The 24,179-nt window shown below is 39.9% G+C and overlaps 1 protein-coding gene across 5 annotated transcripts in view; it reads right to left on the bottom strand.

Moving 5' to 3' along the window:
• PAK1 (p21 (RAC1) activated kinase 1) overlaps window positions 1-24,179 on the bottom strand; it is a 150,066-nt gene that overhangs the window by 65,330 nt on the left and 60,557 nt on the right. For 3 of the 5 annotated variants that reach the window (XM_027580607.2, XM_027580610.2, XM_027580606.2), the window contains exon 2: window positions 8,361-8,571. In XM_027580607.2, the coding sequence (XP_027436408.1) occupies window positions 8,361-8,550 (190 nt within the window). In that variant the 5' untranslated portion in view covers window positions 8,551-8,571. The remainder of the gene's footprint in view (window positions 1-8,360; window positions 8,572-24,179) is intronic. The other 2 variants (XM_027580609.2, XM_027580608.2) reach the window with 1 other exon arrangement.

Genomic DNA, 24,179 nt, shown 5'->3' with positions numbered 1-24,179 from the left:
TAGTTCTTTTATTTCTCCAGAAAGCGTTTCTCTAATAACTTCCACGCTTTTTTCAAGCCCAGCTAGTATCTTTAAAGTCATGCTTCTGAACTCTAGGTCTGACATCGTACTAATGTCCGTATTGAGTAGGTCCCTGGCTGACGGTACTACTTCTTGTTCTTTTTGCTGAGGTGATTTTTTTCATCTTGTCATTTTGTCCAGGGGAGAGTAGATGAATGAGAGAACAAAATGCTAACAGGTTAACAACGTCCCCAGCAAATATATTGTATACAAATCAGAAAAGACCTGAAACCAGGGGGAAGAAAGGGAAAGAAAGAAAAGGGAGAGAAAGAAAGGGAAAGAAAAAAGAGAAAAAAAAAGATAAAAACAAAAACAGAACAATACAAAAAAAGCAGAATATGATCAAATATGATCAGGCTAGTGCATAGATCAGTGCCACACACTAGATTTTGGGCATATTTTGGTCTGTTAGAAAAAAGTGCCTCCTAAAATTTTAAAGGAAGAAAGACATATGTACAAAATAAGGGTTGATACAATGAAGGGATGGAAGATGACTGTAAAGATGAAAATTATAAAAGATTTTATAAAAGGAATTGATAAGTTGTTTGAAAAAAGAAGATTTAAGAAAAAAAAAGAAAAAAGGGAGAGAATGTGATCAGGCAGGAGACTAGAACAAAGCCATACACTAGTGATTTAGGGTATATTTTGATCTGTTAGAAGAAACTGTATCTCAAAATTTTAAAGAGAGAACAACTTATATATACATATGCCAAAAATAAGGGTAACTGCTATGAAGGGATAAAATATGACTCTAAAAACGAAAAATAAAAAATGTTTTTTTAAAAAAAGGGATTGATAAGATGTTGGTTGAAAAAGGGAAAAAGAAAAATTAAAAAAAAAGGTAAAAAAATTAACTTTGATGAACTAATGAATCATGGTAAAAAAAAGCCATGAATTCCATGTGCAGTATTCCCCTAGCGCTGGAGTTCCCCCCTTCTCCTTGATGGGTAAACTTGCTCTTGGCTTGCTGGCTGTTCGTGCGGATCTTCTGGGGGAGGGGCCTGTTGCCGTGGTTTCCAAATGTCTTTGCCCAAGGCTGAATTGCCCCGCGCTTGTCGGTCTGGGCTAAGCAAGCTGCTCGGGTTTGCTCTCTGGGGCTTTTATTCCCTGCAAGCTCTTGGTACAGCTTTGGAGGACCAGGGCGAAAATGGTGGCTTCCCAATCTCCACCCGGAGGAGCTGAGAACTCGGGGCCCCGCTCCTCAGTGCGCCCCCAGAGAAAAGCAGTCACTCCCGTCTCCCTGGAGTCCGGCCGCACTCCGTGCTCACCCGGCCTGTGACCAAGCGTTTGTATCTCTGGCACCCGACCCCGTGTGGAGTCTCCAAACCCAGCAGATCCCTGCAGTGCATTCCCGCGCCGCTCCTCCCGGGGGAGAAAGGGGAGTCTCCCCGGCTCTGCCGCTTGTTGGGTCCCTGCTGGAGGAGCAGTGGTCCCACTGGGCCACGGATCACAGTTTATGGCAACCCCCAGCTGAGAGCCCGGGCCCCCGCTCTGTCTCTGCAGCCGGCTTCCCCGCTCCGATACCTGGGAGCTCTGCCGCACTCAGGCACCCCCGGTCTTTCTGTGACCCCCGAGGGTCCTGCGACCACAATGTCCTGGAAGGATTCCACCCCCCGCTTAGCCACTGCAGCGACGTCCCTCAGCGGAGCCGACTTCTAAAAGGTCCGATTTTGTGCTCCGCGGCTCTATCACTTGCCAGAAGCGGCCGACGTAGGCCCCCCTCCCCTGCCGTCTATCCTCCCGAATATCGCCTCAGATTCACTTCTCCGCAGGTCCTACCTTCCAGTAAGTGGTCACTTCTCTGTTCAGAGAATTGTTGCTACTCTCCTCTTCAATCTCCTGTTGAGTCTGTAGGTGTTCAGAATGGTTTGGTCCCTATTCAGCTGAATTCCTGAGACCAGACGAAATCTAGGTCTCCTACTCCTCTGCCATCTTGCTCCAACCTCCTTCGTTAACAACTCTTTAAGTGTTAATCACAGATTCCAAAAGGAAACCACAACTGCAAGCTACAGTAGCCACCAAAATTTCTACCAACTCTTAACAAGGCTGCAGTTCACATAACATTTTTCACGTCTTTAGTCTTATAATCCTTTCAGCAATTCTATGAGATAAATATTACTGTGTACCCATACTACAGATAAGAGAACTGAAGCCAAGAAAGGTAAAGCAACCTTAACCAAAGGTCACGAAGTCAGGGATGGACAATGGTGGTAACTTCAAGTGCTTGAACTCCAACATGGCTTCTTTTGTATGTACTGTGCCTTCCCCATATTGCAGACTACATGAATATGCCAGTGAGTGATAGAATGGATGTCATTAAAAGCAAATTTGTTTTAAAGTATGTTAAAAGAAACAACCAAATCAATTCTACTAAAGGCATCAGTCCGAACATCTCTCGGATGGGAGCCCTCAAACACTATATGGTGAGAGTGAGAGGGTACAGTCCAGGAGTCAAGAGACAATGATTCAAATTCAGACTCCACGCACTACAACTATGCAGCATGTGACCTTGGGCAAGTTGCTGACCTGCTAAACCTAAGAGTATCAGTGTTGTACAGTAGAGTTAGAGATTCAGTCCCCGCTCGGCCACTCCCTAACTAGATGACCTTGGGAAAGTCAGTTAATCACTGTGAACCTCAGTTTACTGTCTAATAAGTGAAATATTTATCTACCTGAAAGGGCTGGTATATTTCACAAACATCAAAGTTCCTAATATACTGTGTGGTAATTAATAGGCATTCAACAAATAGTAGCTGGGTTATTGTTGTTACTATTTTATGGTTATTACTATTGTGTAATTACTATTTGTTACTTTACTATTTTTTATTATTGTTATTAATTTGAGGACCAACTAAGGTAAAGAAAATGTACGTTTTATAAGCTAAAAGCTTTACAAACATGAGTTATTATTAATATAAGAAAGTTTCAGAGTAAGATTTCCCAACCCACTCACTAAGAGAAACTATGAGAAGAAAGAAGAAAGAATCATTCTGATGTCATGTAACTAGAGATCACAAGTTTGAAGAAACAAAGTGGAAAAAGAAGCCTACAACCTCACCCATCCTAACTTTAACCCTATCTTTGGCCTAGTCCATTTGGCTCTCTGATAGCATGGGAAATGAGGCTGACACTGCCAAATTCTGTGGTGCAGTACAGCCATCCATGTTTCAGCACAAATCATCGGCCTTACTTATTTTTTTTAAAGATTTATTTTTAAAAAGCACCTCTCATTGGTTCAGCTGAGCTAATCTAAGACCAAGGCAGTAAAACACTCCAAACTTGGTAGAGATAAACACTGACGTAGTCCAGTTTTAAAATTAACTTTGCTAAACTCTTCCCAAGCCTGGAGAATTCCACTTTGGTTGTGAAAATTCTGCCAGAAAAAGATTCCAAACTAAATGCTGTGGGACTTATTAGAATAAACCAAAGGCTCCAGATACTAACCACAGGTACCAGGCTTTCCCACATAAAATTCTGCAACCCATCGCCACATATTAAGGGCCTCAGCAACAGCTTCTTCGATTTATTTATGCATTTCCCCAGGCACACACTGAAGCTGTGCTGGAGGTCAGCATTAGGTAATGCCCACAGACATCCTAACCATTGCCAGCTCAAATCTCAACCACTACCGCAGGCCACAAAGACTCTTCTTTCTCATTTCCCAAATCTCTTTAGAGACCTAAAACTACCCCTTTGGTAATTCTGGCTCCGAAAGTCTGGGTAGGACCTAGGCATCTGTTATTTTTTAAAAGCACCATGAGTGAGTCAGATGTATAATCTGGGTTGAGAACAACTAACAGAGATAGTAGGTTTTGCTGTAACAGATACTTCAGGAAGACTTGGTTCCACACTCATCCCTGACACTTTCCAGCTGTGAGATCTCGAGCAATTTAACTTTCTCTAAATCTCAGCCTCCTCAACTAAAAATGACTTGTCGGCATCAGATTAAAACAAGAAGTTAGTTTCCCATTAAAAAAAAAAAACAAACAAAAAACCAACCTCATATTTGTAGTGTTTTACAGTTTAGAAAATGGTTTTGTATCCACTATGTCAAGTGGCAAAAGCCTATTAATGATAGGGGTGACGGGAATTACAATTATTCCCACTTTACAGATGATACTGAGATTAAAATAAATCGGTAAAAAGAAAAGAAATCACAGAATAATGTCAGAGATAGGACTCAATCTTGCTTCTCTAAGTCCAGTTCTAGACCATTTCTAGGCTAAATACTTTAGTAAGGGTATACCACTTCAAAGACTGCCAACACGGTTTTGTATCCTGCTAGGACTAAGTGAGGCACAAAGCAAAGGTCAACAAATGCTTATCGGTTGAAAGATAATATCAATTAGCATAAAATTAAGCTGAACAAAGGCTCCAAACAAAAGGGAAAAAAACTTCACTTATTTCATTTTGATATATGCATAAATTATAGCCATCTTAAAGCAAATGGGTGAAACCTATGTGCTCAGGGCATGCAAAGAAAATCTATAACTAAGGGATGAAAGAGAGGTTACTAGATTATTTCACAAGAACTTCCTAAAACTCTACACTTTCTATATCTATACTTTGAATTCACAAAGAAACTGCTTTGATCTTAAGCTGTAAGATTTATTTTCAGAACAGATTTGGCCTAGGATCACTCAGTGAAGGGTGTCCAAGAACCTCTGGGTCTACATACAGCTTTATCACTGATTAAAGTACTTTGCAATGGCCTAGTTTCTTTTCACTAGGTATACAACCCAATCCAATTTCATCTTTATAATATCATTTATATAATTATAGGATTTTGAAACTATAAGAGACCTTATATGTCTACTGGTTTCACTAGTTTTTTAGATGAAGCCACTTAAGTCTACAGAGAAATAATTGACCCAAACTGGACAGCCAATTTATGAGAGAACTAAGACTACAACCCAGATATTCAGGCCCCCACTTCCCCGTTCAGTACATAAGATCATCCCTTTAGTTCTCAATGATGCCTAAGGGTTATGCTTCCATCTGCTGTTTTAGACAGGATATAATTCACATACTGTACAATTCATCCATATAGTTCACAATTCAGTGACTTTTTATATATATTTACAGAGCTGGGCAACCATCCCCACAATCAATTTTAGAACATTTTCCTTTTCTTTTTTTCAAGGTTTTCTTTCTTCTTTTTCTTTTTTTTTTATTATGTTCAGTTAGCCAACATATAGTACATCATAAGTTTTTGTTGTAGTGTTCAATGATTCATTAGTTGCATATAACTCCCAGTGCTCAGTGCTCATCCCAACACAAGCCCTCCTTAATACCCATCACCCTGTTACCCCATCCTCCCAACCCCCTCCCTTCTGTAACCCCCAATTTCGTTCCCGGAGTCCAGAGTCTCACACGGTTTCTCTCTCTCTCTGATTTCTTCCCATTCAGTTTTCTCTCCCTTCCCCTGTGGTCCTCATCTTTTCATCACCCCATGAAGAAACTCCATACCCCCTAATCCCATCTACCTCCTCCCACAGCCCTAGGCAACCATGCATCTGCTTTTTGCCTATGGATTTGCCTGGATATTTCATATAAATGGAATCATATAATATGTGGTCCTTTTGTCTGACTTCACTAACCCAATGTTTGCAAGGTTCACCCATGTTGCAGCATGGATGAGAACTTCATTTCTTTTTATTACCAAAGAATATTTCTTTGTATGGATATGCCACATTTTACTTAACCATTCATCAGTTGATGGATATCTGGGTAATTTCTACTTTTTGGCTATTATGAATAATGCTGCTATAAACATTCACGTGCAAGTATTATGTGGACATATGTTTCTATTTCTAGGTCACATGGTAACTCTATGCTTAATCTTTGAGAAACTGCCAGACTTCTCTAAGTGGTTGTACCATTTTACCTTCCCACCAGCAGTGTATGAGCGTTCCAATTTCTCCACATCCTTGTCAACATTTGTTATTATCTTTTTATTACGGCCATCCTAGTGTGAAGTGGTGTGAAGTGACATCTCACTGTGCTTTTGATTTGCTAATGATTTTGAGCATCTTTTCATGTGTTTATTGGCCATGGGTATATTTTCTTTGGAGAAATGTCTATTCGGATCTTTTACCCATTTTTTTAATTGAGTAACTGAGTTGTCTTTTTATTGTTGAGTTGTAATAGCTCTTTATATATTTGTGATACAAGTCCTTATCAGATATATGATTTAAGAAAATTTTTTCCAATTCTGTGGATTATCTTTTTACTTTCTTGGTGGTGTCCTTCAAAGCACAAAAGTTTTTAATTTTGATGGTATCTACGAAGCAGGACTCTTCTTATCTTCCTAGTCAGCAAGAACAATTCCAACTTTTTAATTTTAAGAGTCCTCTTTACTACATGTAGAAACTTGGGCTGAAGACATACTTACAGAGATTAAAAATTATGGTTGATAAAGCACAATGTTAAAAATAAGCACACACCTAAACTGAGGGATAAACAAAGTGGCTATATATGTGGGAGAAGATTCTAGGGCAGGGTAACACCACCTAGATCATAGCCCCTGTATCTAGGAAGTTGGCAGCTACTACATAAATGAGTTAGCCAAAAAATGAAAACTAAGCAACTTACCCATATCTCTTCTAACTAGACCCCAAAAGAGCTCACTATGAAGGTGGAACAGGGGATAGTAAGCACACACAAAGATACAAGCCCAAAATAATAAAAATTCTCAATAGTTCTCATTTCAGTTATTCAACAATCATTTCCTCTATGTATTATCACTGCCTATTAGACATCAGTGTCAAGACATCTTAAATGCAAAGTGTCTAAAATTATCTTTTCACCTCAAATGCAATGTGTTTAAAATCTTTCCTGTTCTCTTCAACTACCAACCCTCCTGATTTGCCTCTTTCTGTGTTCCTTATTTGGTTAAAGATACATCATCTACTATCTTACACTGATCTATAACCATGCAGTTATATTTTTCTGCAATATAAGATATTTTCTGCAATTCACCATTGTGCTTGTTATATCTGGCCTACTATTTCAGAATCCTAATTCTGATTTTATCATATAGTCTACTAGCTATGCCTCCCAGATTCAATAAAGAAGTAAAGAGAAAGCACATTAAAATGAAGTACCTTCTGTGTGGAAAGTACTTAATTAGGAAATTTGCATGTAATTTTCACACAACAACCCTGTGAAATATTATCCCAATTTTAGAGATATGAAAATCCCAACCTTTCCTAGAGATAGGAAACTAAAAGTCAAAGGAGCTAACTGACATATCTAAAGTCAGAGAGCTGGTAAGTGATGAATCCAGGATTTGAACCAGGTCCATCTAAATCAGAAGCTCATGATAACTATTTATAAACAGAAAGCCAATTTCATCAACACGCCACAAGAAAAGGCCCTGCAAGCATGACTGAGAATTTTACCTCATATCAAGGCCACTTAAATAAATATTTGGGTAGTCAAACAAAAATCATTTATCAATGTGGACACCCAAACCTCTATTTCACTATCTTGTCCATAGGATTTCAGCGACTTTATCAGATACACCGTTAAAATCCTGATTATTCGGGGCACCTGGGTGGCTCAGTCAGTTAAGTGTCTGCCTTCGACTCAGGTCATGATCTCAGGGTCCTGGGATTAAGCCCTGCATCAGGCTTCCTGCTCAGCAGGGAGCCTGCTTCTCCCTCTCCCTTTGCCCCTTTCCCCTGCCAATGCTCTCCCCCCCCACCTCAAATAAATAAATAAAATCTTTAAAATCCTGATTATTCTTCTAGAAGTTTTATTAATAAAATGAGCCCACCTAGTATGACCTAGTCTTAGTAAACTCATACTGAGTCCTGCTTCTTTTTCCCAGCGATTACTTGCCCTTCTTACTGATATTTAATCTCCAAATCTAGATGTGAGATGAGGACATATGAATAAAGAAGAGGCAATCAAGAATCCAGAAAGAAGACATTCCAAAAATGACACTAGCTTGGAAAAAAACATTTCCAAATGAAGCCATTCCAGTATTTCTTATATTTTGTGAGTTCATAAAAGTTTTATAACTTATAAACATATGGCTTCAGGTTGTTCAAACTCCAGCAACAGCATAATTATTTTCTTAGAATTTTGCTCAGCAATAGTTAATAAAGTATAAAAATAAGTCTATTTTCTATTTGACTTCAGCTGCCTTAGGAAAGACAGACAAGGGAAGTATTTAAGGGGGAAAAAGGTATTAAAGGAAAATTAAGTCAAGGAAAGGACAGCCCTTTTACCTAAGCTACCAGAAAAAATTGTTTTAAGTATACAAATGGTGAGAAAGAAATGAAATACTGTACTTTTATCTCCAGGTAAGATGGATCGGTAAAATCGGTCCTTCTTTTTCTTTTCCTCTGGGTTTGGAGGCAGAGGTTTGGAACCGTGGTTTAGGGTTCCAGCATCTTTGCTGCCGGCTCCAATCATAGTGCTGGTGTTTCTCATCGGAGGGGCTGGGGGTTTGTCTTGAATGTCTAGGCCGTTATTTGACATTGTCACCACCACCAGCAGCTACTGGAATCAGAGAGAAGAACATAACTCTTTTATTATTTTCATGCAAAAGGAAATACATGTTGAAAAATTTTAAAGAATCCAAATTATACAACCCATCTTCAAGGGCCCAGTCAAACCTTTCCACCAAACCGTAACTACCGTCATCTTATTCAATCAACAATATTCAGCCAAGCACTGCTGAAAATTGACAAGGTCCTTCTTTTTCTCTACCTAAGACATTGGAGAGTACAGAAAACCACCATGATGTAGTTCAAAAGGTAGAAATTTGGCCCAGCTAAACTAAGAAGGAATCCCAGTGTCACTACTAGCTTTAGAGAAATTCCTTAACCACTTGGGTTCCATTTATTCATTCATTAAATAAAACTGCTAACAACATTCCACATAGTGACCCTTTCCCAACCTCTAATTTTGTAACCTTAGGAAAAATGTTCCCTCTCTAGAATGGACTGTATCACTATATCAAGAGTCCATAAAGCTGCCAGTTTTGTTAATAGTTTTATTGGAACACAGCTGTTCATTTACATATTGTCTATGGCATCTTTCACATTCCAATGGCAAAGTTGAGTAGTTGCAACAGAGACTATATGCCCACAAACCTAAAATATTTATCTTCTCCTTTACAGGAAAAGTTTGCTGACCCTTGGCCTATATCATCTCTCCAGTATCTTCTTCCTCTAAAAATTGATCTTTTTCTAAATACATGATAGTCAATGCGGTAACCATCCTGTCATATATGGTGTTGAATTTACTGGTAATCTCCAATGTTTCTGGTAAAGAGAAGGAATAAAAACTTTAAAAAAGGGGGAAAAAATCATATCACATGGTACCAATAGTTTCAATGAAGACAGATGTTATTACTTTAAATAAGTAAGTGTCCTTGACAATGGGCAGGCATGTACATATACAGAATTAATAAAGTCTCTCATTATTCTTTCAGGTTACAATGGAAATTATATCTTTAGCCATGACTACTTAGAATATAAGCTCCTTTGAGTAACACAATAGTGCTTTAGAGACTAACGTTTCTAATCAAAAATAAATAAACCGATGTAATAATCACCAAGAGATTTTTAGAAATATAGATGCCCTGTTTTGATTCCCATAAATTTTGATTTAGTGCAACTAGGTTATGGCCAAAATTCTGTAACGTTAAAAATCAGTGATCCCAGTGCCAGCCAGATTTGAATACTACTGCTTTAGATGTCAATTATTTAAATGCTATGAACAAAATCTATTAATCTTTTTTACAATTTTCTAATAAATGCAGGACTAAATGACCCCCTGCATCCATTTTTCCCTTCAATTCTTCCTCCACATGCCATCAGTGATCTAAAATGCAGCACTCCTCTACTTTAAAATCCATCACTGACATCCCAGAACAAAAGCTAAAGTTCCTTACCAACTAAGCCACCACACCTGGACACAGCCTACACTAAAACTATACCTTGGAAATCTCTGTTCTCTTGATTTGCCAAGTAGTCTCTTACCCCTCCTCCCAAACCCCCAGTGCTTCTTGTCAAAGATTTCTCCCTCTTCTGACTGATAAAAATCTTACTTATCTTTCAGGCCAAATTCAAACTTCACCTTTTGTGTAACTCATCCTAACCTACCTCTGCCAAACCAACTACTCCTTACTTCTCTTTTTGATCAAAAGAAATTAAGTAAGCAAGAAGAATCCTATTAAACTATATTAACTCTCTGGGTGGTGTGCTTTTTACCCATTTTTTCTGGTTTCACTTTGCATGTTTGCCTTTGCTTTTCTTCCCAGCCCCAACTCAAGTCCCTCAGCTCCCACAAAGGGAATTTCCACAGGCTAAGTCCTCAAGTGTAACTTCCTACTCTGGACTGCAGGTTCCAAAATTATACTCCCTAGAGCCACCTGACAGACTAATAAGCAGGCCCTTCCTTGCCTCTTAGGTCCTTCAGCCCACAGCTTCATTGAATGTAGCTCCCCTTCAGGACCACAGCCCAAGACTGTGCCAAGAAAGGCTTCACCACCCTTTCGGCTTTTCTTCATTTCTCAGTTCTTTCAATCATACTTGGAGAGTTCTCAGGGGTAGACCTCCACTTTAAAAATTATTCCAAATTATCAAAACCTAAAATCTGTTGTTGGAATACAATGCTTGAATCCTCTGTACCATATTCCAGCCTAGGTCATCCAGCCTATGCTTGAAAACTTCCATTTTTAGAGAATCTACGGTCTCAAAAGTCAGCCTGTTCTACCTTTGGTCACTTCATTTAGAGAGTTCTCACTTAATATTAAGTTCTATCTATTTCACACTGCACCGCAATTATTTGTTTATACATTTGCCTCCCCCCCTCCCACACACACACCCTCCTCTGCCAGGCTTACACTATGAACGCCTCAAGAACAAAGTTCAGTCTTATTTATTTCTCAATCCCCAATGCCGGGTCTGACACAGACTAATCAATAAAGATTTTGTTGAACAAATGAATAAAGAACAAGTAAACAAATAAATGAGCAAACACTACGTCTGTTAGTTCTAAATCCTATATCACAGCTATTCAGAAAAGTCTATTGCTTCTTCCCCAGACTGAAATTTAGATAGTTGAAATCATCTTTCAAAACCCCCCAAATCTATTTTCTCATGCTAAACATTGTCAGTATCTTTCAACTATACTCACAGAACACAACTTTGTACCTTCCCGATCCTTCCTCTGAACTTACCTGGACTTGATGTTTCTATACTACTTTCCAGTTTCCCTGCAGCCCTCCAACAAGTCCCCTCCTGTGGTTTCTCCACAATTCTTTACTCTCTGTGTACTTCATAGATCCCCTCCTGGTCATTTTGTCCATCTACATTCAGCACAATAATTGGCACATTTTTAAAAACTACGCCATTGTAAACTTTTATAGGAAAACAAGTCCAAAAGATCAATCCTGAGAGGAGAAAGGAAAAACATACTCAACTCTCAGGTAAGGAGACCAAACACATCTTAAATCTTCTCACAGTCTGTGCAGGTCAAAGATTTGGGAAGATGACAAGCCAATTCCTTCTGACAGGCTGCAGTATAAAGCTAGGCTCAAAGCCAACATTTAGAATGATAGTTCAGATGGCACCCCTCTATCCATCCTAGACAACAAACTGATAAAACAGACAGAAGGAAAGACACACTGACCACATTTTACCAATGCTCCAGAGGCACAGGGAGCCTAATAATTTATGAGCAACTAATTATACTGAAGTATTAATTATGAATCAACTGAATGGCTTGATCATAAATGCAGGATCACTGTGAAGTTTCAAAAAGGCCATCGGCAAGGCAATATAATAAAAAGATGACTGGATCTAAAATCGAGAGATCTGGATTTAGGTCCTGGCTCTGCTATTTACTAGTTATGACTCTAATAAAAGTCCCTTCACCTATGAGCTGCAATTTGATGTTTCCCACTCTATGGTCACTAGACAAGATACTGGTCAAGAGGCAACCAAGGAATGGAAGTGATTTATGTCCCCTTTGCTGTAAATAGTATAAAGATACAGTGCTAGGGCAAAAAGAAGGAAAAGAAAACACTTTTCAAGTAGCCACTATGTATAAGGTGCTTTACATACAGAATGAAACTGGACAGGGACTGAGGGAAGGAGTGTGTATACCAGCAGCTACTTCTTTCCACTTTATCATATCTGGATGCCACAGCCACTAATATAAAAAGGGCCAAGATAAAGATTTTAAGATACACATCAAAGCCAGAAGCAAACTTAGAGGTCACCTAATCTGACCCTCTCATATAACGGGTAGGAATACTGAGGTCCAAAACACAAAAAGAAATTGCTTACGATCATACAGCAATTTAAAGGTGGGATTGGAACCCCTATCTTCAGACTCTCTGCCAAAGAATTTTCCAAATATACCTGAGATAATTCTATTCCCTCTGTACCTTTTCTGACCTGAACTCTGCTACTCTTGATTTAGGTAAGTCAAATCTAGCCAATGGCAAAAATAGAACAATATAAACATGTTTGCCTGGACTTGATTGATATTTACTAAGTGTCTTCCATGAGTCTAAGTGCCAAAGAAGATAAATAAATTCTTGGTCCTCAAATCAGCCATGTGAAAGTTATGTACACCTTTTGCTATCATTGCAGGTTCTTCATTTAAGTACAATTCATATCAATAAATTTTTACTGAGTACTTACATATAAGGTGCCATGGTAGAAACTAGGGACGGAGATAAATAAATGAATATGATCTAACTCTAGACATTCTCACAGTCTAGTAAGCAAGATACATAGGATCTGGAAAACCACAATGCCAGGCCAAGTGCTGTAGAGCAGTACAAGTGGTAAAATGTCAGAAGACACAAAAAAGAAAAGACGGTATTGAATTTAGGTGATCAGTGAGGCTTCATAGAAGAGGTGGTGTTAAAAGCAGGAGTTTAAAGAATAAATAAGTCAGACTAGTGGTCTTTGACTTGGACTATTAGAACCCCCCCAGGAGCTTTTTAAAACACCAGCTGAAGTACGTAGGGGGCAGTATACTAATATATGCAACTTACTTTGAAATGTATTTTTAAAAAATAAGATGGATTAATGGATGAACACAAGGGTGTGATATAATATGCATGTCCATATATAATTTATAGTGGATGTGATAAAGCAAATATATGAAAATGTTAATGGTAGAAGAATCTAGGTGGTAGATATACAGGCATTCACTATAAAATTCTTTCAACTTTGCTGTACTTTTGAAATTTCTCCTAATAAAAAGCTGGGGCGGGGGGGGGGGGGCGGCAAATACCATCGCTGTTGAGCTCTGATTTAATTGGTCTAAAATAGGTCCAGGCATTGGTTTAGTACCTAGACCAAAGAAAACAGACAATAAATAAATAAATAAATAAACGGACAATTTTGATGGAGAATGGTAAGGGCAAATACATCCTAGGCCACAGGAATCACATGTGTGATAGTACAGTGTGGCAGAATGCAACACAAAAATGAAAAAGTAGGACACAGCGATCAGAGAGCCTTCTATGTTCTATAACACATACAGAACTAGTCAGAAAAATGGTCCCTTCTAAGCACTTCTAGATCCACGCAATGAATGTCTCATGTTAAAAATAGAAGATGACACTTGATTTAAAAAGGCTGTGGAGAGATGACAATGAGAAAAGAGGTGTTGCCTGGAGGAGGGGATCAGCTGCCATCTGTCTGCACTGAGGGCTCTGTGATGCCTTGAGCTCACACAATGGGAGTTTTGGAGAGTCCTATAAACTGTCTAACAGAGTTGCTCAAATTCTAAAAAAACAGTTTCCCCACAGAACCTCCTGGACTATCTTTACAAATAGGATTTCAGCCATCATTTGGCATTGATAGTTTAATAACAACTAACATTAGAAAGCACTTTGGAATTTACAGAAAACTTGGAAATCTATTTGGTTGGTATCATTTTTCTCATTCATGCATGCAAATATTTATTCATCACCTACTGTATGCCAGGCTGTGCTAGGCGCTGGGGATAAAACAGTGAGCAAGTCAGAAGCAGCAAAATATCAGAGACACTGCCAGGCACCCAGAGCCAGCAGAGGCAGGGATCTGAAATAAAGTCTGTGTGACTACAGGACCACCTCCTTTTCTACTACACCACGGGTCACTGTTCACTCTAAAGGCAAAGGAATGGACTAGATAACCTTTAACAACCCCTCAGTCCACTATTTAAAATGAAGAAGGGAAAGGAAGAAGAAAAAATAAAACCTATTCCACATATTAATCACATTTGTCAGTCAAAAACTCAAAGCAGCTGAGACTGGCATGACCAACACTCCACCCAGAACTGGGGAGTATTGCATGCCCTTGACACCTGGTTATGAGAATCTGATCTTTAATTAAACTGTGCCAAGAGGTTTTCTTTGGCAGGAACCCGGAATGCTGCAGTCTTGAATTCGCTGAGGGATGTCCTTCTGACACAGCAAAGGCATTCCCGCTATGTAGCCTCCAACCACTTGCTCTGGTTCAGCAGCAAGAAAGCAACCACTGAGGTAGCAGGGAGGAAAACTGGAGGCTGTTTCTGGGTTGTTGGAAAAGCTACTTTAATTTCTGGCCCTGTTTCCTCATGTAAAATACAAATAAGACTACTTTACAGAGTTATGAGAAATTATTTTTTTAAAGATTTTATTTATTTGAGAGAGAGAGAGAAAGTAATGAGAGAGAGAGAACATGAGTGGGGGCAGGGAGAGGGAGAAGCAGGCTTTCCACTGAGCAGGGAGCCCGAGGTGGGGCTGGATCCCAGGACCCCAGGATCATGACCTGAGCTAAAGGCAGACACTTAACTGACTGAGTCACCCAGGCGCCCTGGGTTAACAGAATTTAAAAGCATATATAAATATATATATATGTGTGTGTGTGTGTGTGTGTGTGTGTGTGTGTATATATATATATATATATATGTACCTAGCATGCTGCCTGGCACAAAATAGATGTCCAATAAATATCTGTTCTTATCCCCCACACATCTTTCCAGTTTCATCTCTACTATTCCTTAAACTTAGTCATTCCAGCTCAATATGCTTTCATGCCCCTGCCTTTGCCCACACTGTTCTCTCTGCCTAAGATGTCCCAACTTGTCTGCCAAACAAACTCCTACTCATTCTTCAATACCCAGTTGATTCACTTTCTCTAAGAAACCTTCACAGAAGCCCCCTATTTCTATCTTTTCCCAAAAATTTAATAGCAGTTTATACATACTTCTATGCAGCAGTGTCCATATTTCATATCAACCCCACCAGACCATGAACAAGTCAAGGGACAAAACTGAGTCTGATTAATCTCTATGTCTCCAAGTCCCACCCAGCAGACCCGGCAACGCTAAGTAACTAGCAAAGTTTCACTGACTAAAGCAGCCTGATTTACAGAAAAAGAAAAAAAAAAAGGAGCTAGAAGGATCCTGAAAAATCAGCCAGTTTCAAACCTTTATTTTATAGCTGGGAACCTAAACCCACAGGAGTATGAAATTTACCTAAGATCAGTCAATGAAATAGTGAGGACATGATGGAACTCTGATTATTCTGATTCTCTTAAAAACACTCTTTCTACACTAATTATAATTTGAGACAGAATGAACAAAGGTCTGTACCTGGAATTAGACAGTATGGGAGGCAGAGAAGTAAAATGGAAAAGGCAGAGAGATTTGGGGTCCAAGACTTCAGCTAGCCCTGTACCTTCACCTTCCTCTTGCCTCCCCAATCACACCTACACATCTTCCTCACTTCTACCACCCTTGCAGATAGCCACTAGAGTTACTTGCAGAAACCAGTACCAAAGGTCTTATAATCCTCTCCCCAGCATATTGAGAAATTCCTGACCTGCAGCCCCAATTAAGCTATTCCCAACAATTAAGGGAAAAATTTAAATTTAAGCCATTAGACTTCCCAATGGATGCCCTGAACCAAGAAAATCATCACTAAAACCTAAGGCCCATACAATCTGAGAGCTGGAAGGAACCTATAAGGCCATCTGGTTCAACCACCCAAGAAACACTGGAATCTACTCAGCTGTCTCCTGGATGGATGACCTTCTAGTCAATCTCTGCCTGAACATATCCTGTGATTTTCCCCACAGTGCCCCTACCCCATGCCTTCTCAAAGGAACATTTTCTCTTGGAAGTGTTAAGAACCACAGCTTGAAAATGGACTGCTCTCTCTCCTCTAAAAGATACTCAGGACTAAGTCAATCAAGCTTCCAGTGTTCATTTACTTCAGTCATCCTCAGTCACCCAAAATCTTGTCCCCCAACCTTTTCTGTATGCCCTCTAACCTCATCAAATTCTTCACCCCCTTCCTGACTCTGGATCCCTTTCACTATTTCCTCTGGATCTTCCCATTTGTCATAGGTTAACTCCCCTTGCCTCCTTTTCTTAAAAGGAACCTGGCTATCACCTGAAGAAGAGACTTCTCCAGCGGCCCTCTCAACCGGAAGCTCTTTTCTCTCTCATACTCAACCTATCAGTGCTGTCCTTAATTTTCAGGGCTATTTCCAAACCATTCCTTTCTTCTTCTTGTAAAAACCTCTTTCCTTTGAGTAGCCTCCAGTGGTTGCTATCACACTTCCTTGCTGCCTAAGACCCACTTTCTGGTCACCTCACTCAAAGGCTTTAGTTCCTAGAACCATCTCTTTTGTACCCCTCCAGTTATCATTCTAGGTGACCCCTATACCCTTCCAACAATGATGACCCTTCCAACACTCTGGCCATTTCAATTGCTGACCTCCAGTCCAAGCTGGCCAATACTCCCATGATCACACCCTGGACCTTATCACCAAAATGTGTATCAACTCCAATATCTGGAATGAATCCTATATACTCCAACACAACCTCCTATCCATGCAGCTCACTTGCTCAAGAACTTCTACTACAATTCTTATACTTCATTTTGAGCTCTAATCCACTATCCATTAGTACCTCCTGCCTTCACTTCTCTTTTTCCTTAACTATAGTCCATCAAAAATCATTCAAACATCATAACCCATCAATCCTCTAAAACTCAACAACAAAAAAACAAACTCAATTCAAAAATGGGCAAAGGACTTGAATAGACATTTCTTCAAAGATGTATGAATGGCCAATAAGCACATGAAAAGATGTTCCCTTAGGGAAATGCAAGTCAAAACTACAATGAGATAACACCTTGCACCATTAGGATGGCTACTATCAAAAAAAGAGAAACCAAGAAGTGTTGGTGAGGATGTGGAGAAACTGGAACCCTGCACATTGTTGGTCGGAATGTAAGATGGTGCAGCCGTTGTGGGAAACAGTATAGCAGTTCCTCAAAAAATTAAAAATAGAATTACCATATGATGCAGAAATTCCACTTCTGGATATACACAAAAATATTGAAAACAGGTCTCAAAGAGATATTTGCACACCCATGTCCATAACAGCATTATTCACAACAGCTAAAATGTGGAAGCAATACAAGTATTCATTGACAGGTGAATAAATAAGCAAAATGTAGTATACACATACAATCAAATATTAGAAAAGGACAGAAATTCTGTAATATGCTACAACATGGATGAACCTTGAGAACATTATGCTAAGACAAATACCATATGATTCCACTAATATGAGGTACTTAGAGTAGTCAAAATCATAAAGACAAAAAGTAAAATGGTGGCTGCCAGGGGATGGCGGGATGGGAGAATGGGGAGTTATTTAATAGGCACAGAGTTTCAGCTTTATAAGATGAACAGTTATAAGATGAATGGTGCTGATGGTTGCACACTAATGTTAAAGTATTTAATGCCACTAACCCATACATTTAAATAGTTAAGATGATAAGTTTTATGTTATGCATATTTTACCACAATAAAAAAAAAGTAAGGGGAATTAGAATTTACTATCCAATAGATACACTACAATGTGCTGAAAGTTCACAATGATATCACAGTCATATTACCACAGGAGCCTGTTAATGCTGGGGTAGAGGCCAATGAACTGAGACTTAAGATATTAATTACGAGCAATGGATAACTGATTCTCAGTAAAATTTGTAGAATGATAAGACAGTTTAAAACAGGCTTTCACTGTACATGTATACTTTATTTTTTTTAAAGATTTTATTTTTATTTATTTGACAGAGAGAGAGAGAGACAGAGAGAGAGAGCACAAGCAGGGGGAGTGGGAGAGGGAGAAGCAAGCTCCCCGCCAAGCAGGGAGCCCGACTCAATTTGGGGCTTGATCCCAGGACCCCAGGACCATGACCCAAGCCGAAGGCAGACGCTTAACAACTGAGCCACCCAGGCGCCCCTGTACATGCATACTTTAAACAAATCTGATTTATCTAAACAAATCTGATTTAAAAAAAAAAAACAACACACAAACAAAACAATCAACCCCCTTGTCTTCTCTCCCTTTCCAAAATGCAACTGGCAAAATCCCAGCTTTGGGACAGTTGAACTCTTAACTCTCTCCCAACTGTCTCTGTGCTGAAGTAGCTGAATGTCCTAAAGAACATTACCTGATTGACTGCTTTCACTTGAAAATTATGAATACCTTTCTGCAAATGATTACCTTGCCTCAAATGGGCATTCAATTAGGCTTCCCACTCACCGCTTCCCCTTCACTGATGAACTCACCTGTGAGAAAACAGAAATCTTTGCAGAACTCCATCTTCCCACTCCCAAATCTATATGCCGCCCTGCACCTGCGCCACCAATTTACAATGAAGGAGGTGTTCCTACTCCCATCAAAAGCCATTCCCTCTTCTCCTCCACTTGCACTCCCTCTCACCTGGAATGATCTCTTTCAGCTACATTAACCAATCAACCAATCAATCAATCTCTCTCCCCCACTCCCTCTCTCTTTTAGATATATTCAGTCATTCAACATATATTTATTGAGCATCTACAATGTACCAGTACTAATCTAGCTGAATAAAACAAAGTCCCTGTGTTTGTGGATTTTATGGACTAGTAAGAGAAACGAAGAGAAGCAAAGAAATGAGCAAATATACAATGTCAAGTCCATAATGAAAAATAAAGAGTAGTACATATGACTATGGGGGGGAGGGGAAGCCAGGGATGGGTGGTATATAAGACAAGATGATCAGGACAGGCTTCTCTGAGGAAGAGACACTTAAGACCTGAATGAAATGAGACAACTAAGCATAGTAATATCTGGAAGCATTTTAAGCATAGGGAGCAATAAGTACAAATATCCTAGAAGAGAATATTTTTGGGCATGTAGAATAGCAAAAAGGACAGCAAGACAAAAGTTTAGTGAACAAGGAGAAATATGGTAGAAAACTAAAATTAGCCAGAGGTCAGATTATATAGGACTTTACATGCCACAATAATAAGTTTGGATTTTGTATCATGCATGAGAAGACACTGAAGAATTTTGAGTAGTGATCTATGTTTTAAATAGACCACTCTGGCTGCAGAAAACAGACTGCAGGGGAGCAAAGGAAAAGTGAAGAGACCATTAAGAAACTAGTACAATAATCCAGGCGGGAACTGATGGTAGTTTGACTGGACTGCAGTAGGTAGAGAGTAGTACATCAAAGGTAGATATTTGAAGGTAGAGCCAAATGACTTATTTAGAAATTGGATGTACAGTGTGAGAGAAAAGAAAATGAAGATGATCTCCAAATTTTTGGCCTGACCTGTGAATACTGAGTGAATATAAACATGCTATAGTGTCTCCTATTCAAAGACACACATACACCCCTCCCATGACACCAATATCTTCTTCAAAACACATTTCATTGTTTCCCTTCATAGCAAAGCTTCTCAGAAGAATTGTCTATTTACACTTTCTCCACTTCCTCCCCTTCTGTTCACCAAGTAACACCCTGTATTTCACCAAAAGTAGTCTTGTCAAGGTTACCAACCATCTCCATGTTGCCAAATCAAATGGTTACTATTCTGTCCTCACCTCACTCAATCACTCTGCAACATTCACCTGGCTTTCCTTCTAGCTTTCTGTGTACTCCTATCTCCTTTGCAGACTCTTCCTAGCTATCCTTGAGGTTAAAGGTTAAAAACCTCCTTTCCTCATATGCTACACTCTTGTCTAGATGATCTCATCCATTCCTATAGCTTTACTTATTACCTATATTTTGATGATGCCCAAGTTTCTACCTTTAGCCCAAAAACTCTCTTTCAGACTAATCCATCTGTTAGACAATTCTGCCTGCATTTCTTGTATCTAAACCTAAAATGAACAAATGAAACTCTTGGTTTTCACAGCATCTATCATGAATCATATTTGCTTATTTATTATACATCTCCAGCAATAAACAGTAAGCTTCACAAAGAAGCAACTAAGTCTTTTGTGTTTACCAGTGTATACCTAGCAACGAAACAGGGCTCAGCAACAGTAGACACCAAGATTTACTAGACCCTGTCTCTAGCCTCAAAACAGTCACATACTAATGGGATAGGCAGATTCATAAACCACAATGACGGTATGACATGGTAACTGCCACTGTGAATGGTGAGAGGAAAAACACGAGTGTTTCATGAATCCCAAAGAGGGGCCCTTAATAGCATAGGAGTCAAGGAAAACTTTCTTAAGAAGATAATTTAAGAGTTTTTTTTTTTTTAAGAATAGCTTTCAGTGCCTACTAGATATATTTTTATATAATTATTTTTAAGCTTTATAATAACTCTTCCAAGTAGGTGTAAATACATTCCATTTTATATATGAAGTTTAGAAAGATTAAAAACCAAGCAGCTGGGCGCCTGGGTGGCTCAGATGGTTAAGCGTCTGCCTTCGGCTCAGGTCATGATCCCAGAGTCCTGGGATCGAGCCCCACATCGGGCTCCCTGTTTCTCGGGAGCCTGCTTCTCCCTCTGCCTCTCTCTCTCTGTCTCTCATGAATAAATAAATAAAAACTTTAAAAAAAAAAAAAAAACAAGCAGCTAGTAGGTGGTGGAACCAAAATTTGAACTGAGGTCAGGATGCTTTTAAATCCGTCCCCCTTCCTCCTTTTCTTCTTTGCTATAACACAAGGTACCACCAAAAATAATGTTATACTTGCCACCTACTATTTGTTTGACCTAAAAGAAGTCATTATACCTCTTGAACTCAGTTTTTAGCATGAGGTTCAATTACCAGTCTCTAAATCATCCTTGTTCTAACTCCCTCCTTTTCCTTTGTTATTAAGGATTGAGGCTCGTTTTAAATTGATCAGTGAGCAACCCTAGGCATTTTTTTAAATTATTAAATATATTTTTTTAAGATTTTATTTATTTATTTGACAAAGAGAGACACAGCGAGAGAGGAGACACAAGCAAGGGGAGTGGGAGAGGGAGAAGCAGGCTTCCTGCTTAGCAGGGAGTCCAATGCAGGGCTCGATCCAAGGACCTGAGCCGAAGGCAGACGCTTAACGACTGAGCCACCCAGGAGCCCCTAATTTTATTTATTTGAGAGAGACAGAGAGCAAGAGCAAGGAGGAGAGACAAAGGGAGAAGCAGACTCCCCACTGAGCAGGGAGTGCCATGCAGGCTTGGCTGGATCCCAGGATCCTGGGATCATGACCTGAACCCAAGGCAGCCGCTTAACCAACTAAGCCACCCAGGCGCCACCTAGGCATTTCTTTTATGCTACAGCATCTGAGCATTTTTCACGGCTGCAAATGTATTCAGGAACAACCACAGTAACATCTGTAGAGCACTTCACACTTTACAAATTAGTTTCACACATTCATTATTTCATTTGATCTTCATCAACCCTATGAGGTGTTAAATCCCTATTTTACAGAGGCCAATGGAAGTGAAATGCCTAACCTAGCACCATCTGGACTCTACAGCCTACCAGAAATTGAATTTAAGAAAATAAAGGGGAGTGGAAAAGGACGAAGAGAGTAAATGACTTATAGAGGAAGCTCATCCAAGTGGCCTAGAGCCAGGAGAAATTAACAGGGACCAAGTCAGTTTCCCTTCCAAGGTAATGAGGGTTTGGCCATGGCACAGTGACCTACCACATGGAACTGCTCTGTTTTCATCTCAGTAATACCTTGAGTCCAGCCCCACATAGATGAAAAATATAAGAAAACTCTCTGTACACTATATGCATACACAGGGTCAGAAGAGAACATGGCGTAAGAAAACAGATCCCACCTTTAGAGAAGACTTGAATTTAGGCCCCAGCTCTGCCACTGACTTGCTGATTAAAAAATTTCCTCCTTCTGTGTTATCACAGCCCCTTGTGCTTCTATCACATATACTTGACATATAAGGTTACAGATGCCCATACTCCTTGACTTGCAATGGAAGGTAGCAACTGAGTCCAACTTCCATCTTTGAATCCTCAGCACCTGGCACCATAACTAACAGAATAGGTGATCCAGAGAATGTGTGATGATGGATGTCATATTCAATGCTTTTTGTATACATGTGCATGCCACGTAACAGTCTGGAAAGTGAGTGCCAGGAAAACAGCAATTTGTCTTCTTATCTCTGCTTCTCTCACTCTCCCCTTTGAGGACACTGCTCAAGAAAAGTTAGTTGAGTGGAAACAAACCCGTCCAAAAAGCCAGGCTTCAGAGGGAAAGAAATTAATCTATATGGTCCTCTTTCCTATACTGTAGTCTTTCCCACCACACCTATACCTCTACTCCCAAATAACCCTATCTTGCCCATCCACCCTCTTCTCCAAAGATCCCTCCACCTTCTCTCCCTCTACCCCATCCCTACTCTCCCCTCTTCTTCCATAGGCTCACAAGTCACCTCTTTTCCTCCAGGTAAGCAACACTTCAAAGCTGCCATAGAGTTCTTGTTCCTAGTCACTTGTCTCACAAAAGACAGTCTGGGTCTCTGCCCAGCTTCCTCTTCTCTCACTCTAGTCTTCAAGCTCTCCACTTCTCATCTTGCTTACTCCTACTGCCCTCCACTGCCTCCTCCCCTCTGCAAAGGAAGTGGGGGTCAAATCCTGGAAGAAAGATTGCTTACTGACAGGCCCAAAGCAAGACACAGAGGAAGTAAGGAAAGAGACTGGCACTTGGGGAAGACAGAATTTGTAGATGAAAGCTGAAAGTAAGGGAGTTAGGTAGGAAACACAGTTTTTGGACCTCACAAACACCCCAACGAAGGTTCCTACAAACCTATTAATAATGAGAAAGCTTAACCAACAATTCTATTTCCTGTATTTCTTTTTTAAGATTTTATTTTTAAGTAATCTCTACACCTAACACAGGGCTCAAACTTACAACCCCGAGATCACGAGTCCCATGTTCCACCAACTAAGCCAGCCAGGCGCCCCTTAACCAACAATTCTAAAAGGAAAAGAGAAGAAAGCCTAACCAAGAGGAGAAGGACCGGAGAGAGGGAAGGAAAAACTAATTATGGAGGGGAAAGGATAAGAAAGGGAAGTATGAGGAGAGCAGGAAGAAGGAAGAAAGTGGAGGGTGGGAGAAAAGATGGGTAAGGGAAAAGGAAAAATGATCAGGAGTAAGAAGTAGAAAAATGGGGAGAAGACAAAGAGGGGAATCACAGAAAAACTCTGGGGAGGAAGGAGATCAAAATAATCAAGGTAGGTTAGTATCAGGCCTAACATGTGTTTCTTGGTCCCAGATGATAAGAAGGAAAGAATTATAGTGAGTAAGACATTACACAGCCCCCAAGGTCTGTCATTAACTAGGCTGAGTAAGGAGGGGGCTCCAGAGAAGATAGCCTAGTTTAAAGCAGCTTTACACCCAAGTATCAAATCATTGGCCAGTTCAGAGAAAAATCATTAACATGCCTTGACCTGTTTCTTTCCAACCCCAACTCCCTACACCCAACATATCTACACTCAACAACAAAATAATCAGCATTTTCAACCTCTGCCTTGTCCATTAAGTGTCTGGGTCCTCAGCAGACCAGCAAGATGCCGTCCAAAAGGCTGCTGGGGGACAGGATACAAAGGTCTGCTTCTCAAGTTCCCCTGTCTCCTACATTATTGAAGGGAACATCTCTGCAGCCCATTCTAGGGCTTTAACCAGCTCACCTTTCCAAAAGGCCGTTTGATAGTCTGAGGAAGCCAGAGTTACAAACAGAATATCAGTATCTTGATATTCTGCACAGATAAGGAAACTGAGGCCCACAGAGGCTGCCCAAACGGTACCAGCTTCCTTAGGTCTCCTATCTCCTGGTTTACTCCACCTCTTA

This window comes from Zalophus californianus, chromosome 11 (assembly GCF_009762305.2).
Source record: "Zalophus californianus isolate mZalCal1 chromosome 11, mZalCal1.pri.v2, whole genome shotgun sequence".
NCBI classification, from domain to species: domain Eukaryota; kingdom Metazoa; phylum Chordata; class Mammalia; order Carnivora; family Otariidae; genus Zalophus; species Zalophus californianus.
The sequence above is the reverse complement of the archived record's forward strand: the minus strand, read 5'-3'. Positions and strand labels throughout refer to the sequence as shown.